Source organism: Balearica regulorum, chromosome 16, assembly GCF_011004875.1.
Source record: "Balearica regulorum gibbericeps isolate bBalReg1 chromosome 16, bBalReg1.pri, whole genome shotgun sequence".
Lineage (NCBI taxonomy): Eukaryota > Metazoa > Chordata > Aves > Gruiformes > Gruidae > Balearica > Balearica regulorum.
In genome coordinates this window covers 3,246,230-3,256,570 of record NC_046199.1, presented here as the reverse complement: position 1 = coordinate 3,256,570, position 10,341 = coordinate 3,246,230, and the positions used below count along the sequence as shown (strand labels likewise).

The following is a 10,341-nucleotide window of genomic DNA, read 5'->3' as shown; positions in this document are numbered from 1 at the left end:
TCAAATTTATTGAATAATTCTCCTGGGAGCAGCTAGTTCAAGACCAGCCACTACAACAGACCATCAATGAGATCAGTTGGCACGGCCCTGGCCTCAGAGGGCTCTGTGTCCTCCAGTGCATCTCTGTGGCAATGCCAAGGGGATGGCGAGCAGGGGACCAGGCGCCTGGCCCGGGGCAACGTTGGCCCAGCTCTAAACCTGGCTGCTTCCATTGCCTCCAGCCCCAGGGGATATTTTGAGGTCTGTTAATATACCTCCCGCTTCCACCCCAAACCTGTTTCTGGCTTTGAGCAGTTGTCCCCCCGGCAGTGGTCCCAGAACAGGGCTGGCCTCGCCTGCCTCCAACGCCTGTTGGCAGCTCGCTGTGCTGCAGAGGCGGCGAGATGCAGCAAGCCTGCAACTGGGTGCACATGCACCGCTGTGATGAGATTCATGTTCACCATTGGGTGCAACAACCTGAGGCCACCTGGACAGGATTGGGGACAAGCCAGATCCAGGCTAAAAGTGCAGGGATGTGTCCCCAGCTCCAGCAAGCAGGCAGTGGGTGACGAGACCAGCCAGATCCTGGGAGAAGGGCTTCCCTGAAGGAGGCTGCTCTTTGGGAAAGCCATTTTACTCTGTGCTCAGCCCTGAGCAGTTTTGGGGGGCGTATGATGTGCCCCATCCTTATGGCATTCTGAGGGCTGTCCCCAAGGACGAGGCTGGAGACACGCTGCCTTCATCCCTTGCTCCCCCGCTGCTGCGTGGCTCTATGAGGGCAGCCCAAGGTGCGCCTTGTGTTACGCAATTAACCACTGCTCGCAGGAAAAATAATGATCCTCACTAATGAGCGCAGCACTCATCGGTCAAGGCCTGACGTCCTGCGCAGGGACGTGTGCAGTCATGCAGCAGGACTGAATCATAACTCCGCTAACGATGCTGCGAGGCCTGTGGGGAGAGCGGCCTTCCCGTTAGCTCTGGGCACGTGTTGCTCTGCAGCACGTACAGAAAGGCAGCTCCGCACCACCCTCTGTCCGTCCCTCGTGCGGAACGGGACTTGTGACAGCTCGAGGTGCTTTCCCAAAAGGTGTGGGATCAGGCAATGTGCCAGAGCCTGGAAAATGGTGTCTGGCTGTGATTCAGCCTGGAAGGGGCAGGAGTCGCCAGGACCCTTCCCCCAGTGCAGTGGCTGTACTGTAGCGTGGGGCTGGGGCACTGAGCACCCCCCGCCGGGGTCCCTTATTCCACCCACATCCCCCTTGTCGTGGTCATCAGCTGTTGACCGGCTGGAACCACCACCTAGGGATCCACAGAGCTGCAGGAGGGGCTCAACAAGCCGTGGCCAGAGGCACCCACACGATTTATAGCGGTTGCTCAGGCCGCGAGCCGCATGGAGCTGTTTCTGCAATAAAAGCCTGTGTTTGTTGTACAATCCTGATTTTTCCTATGCCGGCTGGTTTAGGGCAGAGCTGGGGTGCAATCCCGCCCCGCATCCCAGAGGGTGCCCAGCGCTTGGGGAGGCTCTCTGGGGAGGGCAGGGGACTGTGTCGAGCAGGGAGGGGTGTTGAGAAATGCCGTAATAAACCCCACGTGTGTTTATCTCGGGCAGAAGCTGACTGAGGCGTGTGGTGGACTCTGCACATCAGCCAGGCTCGGGTTTGCCCCTGGAGAAAAGCAGCCGTTGCCTTGGGGTCGTGCTGCCCAGCGTTAAAAGCTGAATCTGAGCGGAGTGGGGGTACGGGGGGGTCCGTACGAGGCGGCAGAACGCCGCTTCTCGCTGCGAGGCCGTGGCTGGCCGCGCTGCCGCAGGGGCAGGCACGGAGGAGCATTTTTCAAACTCAGCCTTCTGATGCTCGCAGTGGGTTCGGGGCCGGGTTGTTAACGTATGAGAGACGCGGGCTGGTGGGTGGGAGCAGACTCACACAGACACACGCTGCTGACGGCTTCCCCCCGGAGAGGCACCGTGCGGGGCTGTGTGCACCCCGACAGCTTGGCAGGCAGCTGGAGCCGGCCCTGGGCAGCGTGACGGGGCGCCCCAGGGGATCCCCGCCATGGGGATGCCTCAGGGGAGCCTCACCAAGAGGGGCCCCGGGTGACTCCCACCCATGGGGTACATGGGAGACCTCTGCCTCTGTGGATGTCCTGCACTTACAGTGGTGCCCTGGGGGACCCCCACCCACGGGCGTGCCCCAGAGACCTGAAGGGGTCCCCAGGGACCCTCACCCACAGACTACCCTGGGGACACTCGCCTCCACCACCGCCCCAGGGGACCTGCGCTCACAGGAACTCCCAGGGGACTTGCACTGCTGAGGACACCCTGGGGGCCCCGTTCCCCAGACCCGTCCCGGAGGACCCTTACCCTCAGGGGTGTCCCAGGGACCCCCACCCACCGGGATGCCCCGGGGTGACCCTCCCGCACAGGGGTGCCCCACCGACCTGCTCTGCAGGGGACGCCCGAAGGGACCCCCCCCACCCACAGGGACGCACCGGGGGGAACCCGCACCGACAAGGCTACCCCCCCCCACGGACCCGCGCTGGCTGAAGATGCCCGGGGGACCCCTTTACCCCGGGGTGCCCCTCACCGGCAGGGATGCCCCGGGGGGTCCCGCAGCGGCGGGTGCGAGCGGGCGGCGCGGCGCTGGGCGGGCGGAGGGGTCGCTGTTGCCGCCAGCACGACCGTCCCCCCCCGCTCCCCCCCCCCCCCCCCGCCGCCTTTTGTTCGCCGCCCGCGCGCGTCCCCGCCCGGCGGCGGGGCGGGCGGGCGGAGCCGGGGCCGCAGCCGCAGCCGCAGCCGGGGCCGAGCCCAGCGCAGCGCAGCGGGACATGGAGGCCGCGCCGGAGGAACAGGGCCCCCCCGCGCCGCCGCCGCCACCGCCGCCGCCGCCGTTCCCGGAGAAGAAGAAGAAGCCGCAGCGGGCGCCGTCGCCCGCCCGCCCCAAGGAGGTGCCGGGCTGGTCGCTGGCCAAGAGCCGGCGCGGCGGCGGCGGGGGGCACCCGGGCGCGGCCCCGCGGCTGGTGGCGAGCGGCGCGCACTCGCACTCGCACCCGCACCCGCGGCGGGCCGGCGGCGGCAAGGAGGGGCGCCCCGAGAAGCGGGCGGCGGCGGCGGCGGCCCGGGCCGGCGGCAAGGGGCCGGCGGGGCGCGGCGCGGCGAGGGCGAAGGGGCGGTGCCGCGGGGCGGAGACGGCGGCCACCGGCGCACGGCGACCGGGACCGGGGTCGGTGCCCGGCTCGGTGCCGGGGACCAGCCTGACCGACAGCAGCTCGGAGGTGTCGGACTGCAGCGCCTCGGAGGAGGCGAAGCTGCTCTCGCTGGAGCTGGGGCTCAGCGGCAGCGACGGCGAGTCCCCGGGCAGCGCCCCGCCGCCGCCGCCCTCGGCCGGCGAGGCCTCACCGCTGCCCGAGGAGCCCTCGGCCGCCTCCATGGCCAGCAGCCGCCTGCAGCTCAGCACCTCGCTCGCCTTCTCCGACCTCACCGAGGAGCTGCTGGACGCCGGCACCGACGGGCTGCTCCGCGAGCTGGAGGACCTGCGCTCCGAGAACGACTATCTCAAGGTGGGCACGGCGGCGTAGCGGGGCACGGCGCGGCATCCCTGGGCAGTCGTGTGGCACGGCACGGCATCCCGGGGCATGGGTCAGCAAGGCTCGGCATCCCTGGGCATGGCGTGGCATGGCACGGCACGACATCAGAGGGCACGGCTCAGCATGGCACGGCATCCCTGGCTGTAGCATGGCATGGTGTGGCATCCCAGGGCAAGGGTCAGCATGGCTTAGCATCCCTGGGCACAACATAGCATCCCTGGGTAAGGGTCAGCACGGCACGTCATTCCAGGGCATTGCTCAGCGTGGCAGTGGCATCCCTGGGCCATAACATGACACAGTGTCATCCCAGGGCATGGGTCACCATGGCTCAGCATCCCTGGGCACAGCACAGCATCCCTGGGCAATGCCGTGGCACAGCATGGCATCCCAAAGCTTGCCTCAGCATGGCACAGCATCCTTGGGCAATAGCATGGCTCAGCATCCCCAGGTAGGGCGCGGCACAGTGTGGCATCCCTGGGCATGGCTGGGCACAGGCCACAGCTCAGCCTGGCATGGCATCACTGAGCATAACCTGGCCTGGCTCAGTTGGGCAGCACAGCATGGCACGGCTGGGTGCAGGGCTCGGCATGGCTCAGCCCAGCATGGCATCTCTGGATGCGGCCTGGGCACGATACAGCTGGGCTCAGCTCAGTGCAGCATGGCATGGCCTGGCATGCTATGACTGGGCTTGGCTCAACGGAGCATAATGTGGCATGGCTGGATATAGAGCACGGCTTGCCTAAGCCTGGCATGGCCCAACAGGACATAGGGCAAAGCTCAGCTTAGGACAGCATGGCCCAGCTGGGCCCAAGACCTGGCCTGTCTCAGCACAGCAAGGCCCAGCCGGGCATGGTGCGGCATGGCTGGGCACTGCTTGGCTCAGCACAGCATGGCATGCTTTGGCACAACGTGGGCCACCTTAGCCTGGCATGACCCAGCTGGGCATGGACTGCCCTGGCACGGCATAGATGGGCGCAGCTTGGCTCAGCACAGCATGGCCAAGCCTACCATGGCCTCAGCTTGGCATGGCTAGGCTCAGCACAACCTGGGCTGGCACAGCTTAGCAAAGCACAGCTCAGCATGGCATGGCTGTGCTCAGCCCAGCCTGGCATGGCTGAGCATGGCACAGTTTGGCTCAGCCCGCTTTGGCATCCTGGAGCACAGCGTGGCACGACCTGACCCCGTGCAGTTGGGCACAGCTCGGCCCGGCACAGGGCGGGATGCTCCCTGCTGCCCTCCCTGCCTGCTGACTCTGCCAGGCCCTGGGGAGATTTTCCAGCTTGCTCCTTCCCGCCTGTTCCCATGCTCCCCGGGGCCTTTTTCCAGGCGTGCGGCGTGGCTGCCTGGTTCACGGATGCATGGTGAAGTCAGGGCGGACGTGCCGCTTGGGGACGGGGGCACCGAGCTGTTCTGCCTCCGGTCACACATCGACTCGATGCACCTTGGCACACGCTGCCTGCTGTGGGGTGGGCACAAACACCCACCAGGTGCCGCGGCCCGGTGGGCTGCGGGCATTTCGCACCCTCTGCCGTTCTTCAGGGTGGAGCTGTGGGTGAGATGCATGGGCACCCGCCTGCTGGGGGGGTTCAGGGATAGGTACCATGTCTCGCTGGCTGCTTTTCGGATGTCAGAGGTTGGAAATCAGGCCAACTCTCAAACATTGGTGCCAAAGTTTGTAAATGCATCGGGATTATAGCTATGAGGTGGGAGCTAGGCATTGGGTGACGCGCTCGAAGATGCTCAATCAGGCTCTTTGTCCATTAGCAAAGCCCTGATTCACAGCTGGTGTCCCAACTCCTGCCAGAATTAGCAGCAAGAGCTTAAGGGCTTTGATTTACTGAGAGTTGGAAAAAATACAGATGAGGCCCCTCCAGTTTCCAAGAACGCACATGCAAACGCTGCCGTTCCTGCGGACTGAGCAATTGCTTCCTCCTTTTCCATGTGATCTTCTTCCCGGCAAGCTGCAGGAGTGTGGGGTGCGAGTATTTTACCTGCTACGAGGGGTGGCAACTAAAATCCCCCAGGCAGGAGCAGTGGGGAGAGCGGAGAGCTGCTGGCCATGTGCACCAAGAAGCACCGTGGGGATGCTGGTGGCATCCTCTCTGCTTCGCCGTGGCACCTTCTATGTGCACTCCCACCGGCGCGTGGGTCGCTCTGCTCACACCTCCCTGACACGTGCATCCTGCTTATAATAGTGTTTCGGTGTTGTAGCTTACACCTCCCGAAACTTGAGTGGGAGACTGGTGGGGTGGTACCCTGGCTCCAGCTGGACAGAAGCTGCAGCTGGACAAACACCTCCCTTGGGGTCCAGAAAAAGATGGAAGATTTGCCCGGTTTCTCTGACAAGGAGCAGAAAACTCTGCTGGGCCACAGCAGGGTGTTGGCTTGTGCTGCCTCTGCTAAAAATTTAGGGATTTGGGGCTTTATGGCAAAAATAAAACCGTAACCCAAGCAATCAGCATCACCCAACCCGCCGTGCAGCCCAGGTTGGTCCCAGCGTGCAGGGACCCTGCAGAGGTGGCTCCTGGCCTCGGCACCTCCCCTCCCCTCGGGTGTGGATGAATCAGACTTATCGGAGGTGACTTATTTCCTAGGACTCACCCAAATAGCTGCAAATGAATATTTTTTTTTTATTTATTCATCGGAGCCGGGAAAACCTGGTGCGCTTTTAAAGAGAAACAAGGATTTTTGGGGGTGGGAGGGTTTTGGCGACGTTTTGGCACGAGCCAGACGCGCATGGTGCTACTACGCCTGTGTGATGCACGCTGCATTTCGGAGCTTCCTAGCAGCACATCGCAGCCCTCTGTAACAGTGCCAGCTCGTGCTGCATCTTTCCTTGGCTGCCATAATAAAATGTACATATTTAAGCACAACTCACTCGCTTCTCTTTGCAACCCAGATTTTTGCGAGGCTCTGCCTTCCTCCTCCTGCTTGGGGCACAGCAGGCTGGTGACTCCTCTTGCCTCTGCTCTCGGGTCCATGCACCTGCCGTGACCCTCCCATAAATGGGTTATTTCAAGCGTTTCCACAAAAAAGGGCTGTTTTTCGTGCACAGGTTGGCAGCTCAGCAAGGGAGGAGGTGTCTCGGGTTGTCCTTGCCCCATCTCGCTGTTGCTGAGCCGTGCGGTGCAGAGCAGCTCCTGGCCCTGCTCAGTGGGCTGGAAAATGTGAGATGCGATACAGCAGCAGCTGCGGAGGGACAGGCAGACAAAGAGTGGGCACGGGAGAGGGTTTGGAGCGAGGGGAGGGGATGCCTGCAAACCCTCTCCTCTCCGCAGGAAGGGGCTTAGGTGAGAGCCACGTAACTCCGGGACTGCAGTCCTGCCTGTCCCCTCCTGCTGCCTGCCCCTCTCCGGCTCCCTGCCCTGCGTTGCCCTGCATCCCTCGGGCCTTTCCTGGCTGCCTGGAGGAACACGTAGGATGCATGGGTGGATGGATGGGTGGCTACATCATTTCCCCTGAGGCCACTGGGGACCAGTGCATGCCACCAGCAAGGGCTCGCTGAGAGCATCCCACCCCACTGGGGGCTGCGTGGGGGACCCGGGGGCCGCATTTGGGCAGCCCTGTTGGTGCTGGGTCCCAGCTCTGCTGCTGCTGGGATCCTGCCCAGCCACAGGGGCGGGGACCGTGCCCAGGGGTCCTGGTAACCGCAGGCAGAGCCGGGATGCAGAGCTCTGCCGTGTATGACCCCACCAGCAGCCACCCTGGAAGGAAGGGGCTTTGCAGCCTCTTGCTTTTTTGGATGCTGCACAACACGGGTTGTGCTGCAGCGAGCCCCCAGCTGTTTGCCTGTTAATTTATGGGGGCAGGTGTAAAGCTGAGAAATGTTGATTTTTCCCTCGCCGACGTGCTGTGCTCTCTGCCGAGCGGGAGCTGGCGTGCCGGCCAGGGGCAGGGCTCAGCGCACGGGCTGCTGCGCTGAGCTCCAGCGTGACATGGAGGGAAGGATTGCTGATGTTTACTGTTAGAGCTGCTGTTAATGCACCTGAAAGAAACCCCTGTGTGTGACACATGCGTGTGCCTTACCCACCCTTTGACCCATTGCACCCCAGCGTGGGCTCGGGGTGAGCTGCCTTTGCTGGGACCCCCTCGCTGGCAGGGCACCCTGGGCAATTTCCTTTAGAAATCCTCTCTGATTTTATTTTTTCCCTCACAAATTCTAGCATGATTCCCTCTCCTGTCTGGTGGGTGCTCACAGTTAATCAAAAGCTGCTGCTTTTGTCCTGTAATCTCGGAGGAAGCGGTGCTTGTTGCTCCTGGACGGTAATCCCCACCTTTGCACGGGAGATCGCAGGCTCTCCCGCGTGCGCACCAGCTGCCAGCGCAGCCCCCAGCTCCGCACAAAGGCGTCGATGCAAAACACACAGGCAGCTTCCACCCTTTCTTCTCTTTTGCATCTTGCGCTGAGTTTTGGGGGTGCTGGTGGAGGGTGCGAATGCAGGCGGGGCTGTGCTCCCCCGAGGGCTGCCTGTCCCCCGCGGGCAGGCGGCTGCTGCTTGGCTGCGCCCCAGAGCCTGTGGCTGCCAGAGCTGCGGGCATATGTGCTGTCAGCAGCACGACAGCCAGCCATGTCGTTGTTTGCGTGATCCTGTTTTGTATCCGTTGCTGCTTTCTGCTTCTAAAAGATAGCGGATCCTGCTGAGGAGCTGCGAGCGTTGCACAGCGCGAGTCCCCTGGTCTGGTCTGAGCTTGCTGCATTCTTGCAGGAGCCTAAGCCAGCGTGTAACTCCCCTTGGGCAGGAGATCCGAGGGTTTAACTCTTCCGCCACAACCCGTGACGGGTCTGATCTGCGTTTTGAGGTGTGCCATCTCCACTGGTGCCCCTCCTGCCGTGCTGCTGTTCAGGGCCATCACCCTGCAGCTCAGCCCCTCCCAGGTCTTGCCCTTCCTGGAGGAGCTGATGCCCTGCGAGTGGGTGTGCGGACACGGCTGTAGCTGTTACCTTCTCCTGCTCTGAAAACGTATGGGGTTTTTTCTGAGCTGGAACCAGGCAGTTTGCATCCCACCTTGCCGCTTCTTAGTTTCCTTAATAATCTCCCCAGGGAGAGACGGTGTGTCCGAGGTTTGCACAGAGAAGGTTGAAGGTATGTTGTTGTCTCTTGGGTTCCTCCATCAAGTGTAACCTGGTTCCTGCAGACACAAGTGGGGTGTTTGCTTCTGCACACCATCGTCCCTTGGGCATTGAAACAAGTCTCCCTGGACTGCAGATCCCCAGGCGTCTTTTCCAAGACAGGTGACTTCTAGTGTAAAAACGCCATGAAATCTTTGCTGCTGCAGAGATGGGGTGAGCACGGATACAGTGGTGGATAATCCTGGAGGATGGAGGGGGTGAGCAGCCCATGGGTGCTGGGAGGCTCTGACTCCATGTAGGGGTGGGTGCCTTTTGTTTACAGGATAAGTGGCCGAGCCTGGCAGCCCCCACAGGCAGTTGTGTTGGAAAGAAGTCATTTATCTCGTTCTCAGTGTTTCCCACCTCGTCTCTGTGTCACGCTTTATTTGGCGTTGCTTATGGTGCTTCATGCTCGCAACGCCACCCCTGAATTTGGGATCTTTCTGTGGGGTTCCTCCCCGCTCCTGCCTCTGCTCTCACCTTATCCAAATGGATTTTTTGCTTTAATTTTGCTAAGTTGGGCTTAGCTCCAGAAAATGTGCAGATGCAAAGGGTGAGGCTCAGTGGCTGTCACGGACCCCCGAAGCCGTCAGGGCACCTCTGTGCCCCCCATGCGGCTCTGAGCACCACGGGGTTCTTCTGCCCGCCGCAGCCCGGCCGTGAAGGGCGTCAGCTTCACCATCCTAAGCTCTCTTCCAGTTTGCTGGCGCTTTTCTGCTCTCCGATCCTAATCCAGTTATGGCTTAGCAGCACGGCTTGCCTCCGAGGGGCAAGCTCGGGGCAGGCTGTGCGGCTGCTCATGGGTTTATTGGCGTTACAGGGTGCGGGCAAATTCCTGCCGCTGGAGCGAAGGCACACACTGCCTTGCCAGCCCCCCCAGTACCAGTCTGGCTGCAAATCCCCAGCCCTGCTCCCCGGAGCAGCTCAGGGTTGTGCCACCGGGCTTTGCCCAGGCAGTGGCTTGGGCCGGACGCAGCCTCCTCCTAAAATAATGGTTGCTACAACCCGAGGTATAAACAAGCAGGAGCTCTTAGCACGGCGAGCCCAGGCTTCCTTCCAGCAAATGTAAGGTTTGGTTGGGTTTTTTCCAAGGTCCCTGCTCCCTGCCCGGCTCCTGCCTGGGGAATCCACATGGCAAACCAGAGCCGGTACAGTCAGCGCTGGAGTGGGGCGCAGGCAGCCCCCCGTGCCTCCGCAATCGTGTTCAAGCCACAATTCCCATGACTTTGGTGGAGAAAGGTGGTTTTCCACCACCCCGTTGCAGAGTGCCTGCTCACCTGCGATGCATCATGCAGTTTTTCCCATGAAAGCTCCCAAGGAGTAGATCCCATAAACCAGCTCCCCAGTTTGGCTTATGGGGGTTTTGCTGGTGTCCCCGGGGCGGTGGCACTGCTGTGTGGGGTGGGCAGTGCTGGCGGTGGGTTTCCATCGGGGTCATCGCCCCGTGGTGCGTCGCAGCCGTCGCAGGGCTGTCTGCCAGCACGTGAGGTTCATCCCTGGGGGTTTCATGCCTGAGCTGTGTGGGGTGTTACTGAAACGTGCCTGCAGCGGTGCCCCATCGCGGTCTCTGGCTGTCCCTGGAGCAGCCGGGCCAGGTGTCCCTGGGACACCCCGCTGCCCGTCTCGGTGCCTCGGGGCTGTTTCTGCTCTGCTGTTGTTCTCGAGACCCT

At 62.3% G+C, this 10,341-nt stretch overlaps 1 protein-coding gene across 3 annotated transcripts in view; it reads left to right on the top strand.

Annotated features, from left to right (window-relative positions):
- Nucleotides 1–2,736: 2,736 nt before the first annotated feature.
- MTCL2 (microtubule crosslinking factor 2) overlaps nucleotides 2,737–10,341 on the top strand; it is a 28,923-nt gene continuing 21,318 nt past the window's right edge. For 2 of the 3 annotated variants that reach the window (XM_075769120.1, XM_075769121.1), the window contains exon 1: nucleotides 2,737–3,534. In XM_075769120.1, the coding sequence (XP_075625235.1) occupies nucleotides 2,803–3,534 (732 nt within the window). In that variant the 5' untranslated portion in view covers nucleotides 2,737–2,802. The remainder of the gene's footprint in view (nucleotides 3,535–10,341) is intronic. The other variant, XM_075769119.1, reaches the window with a different exon arrangement.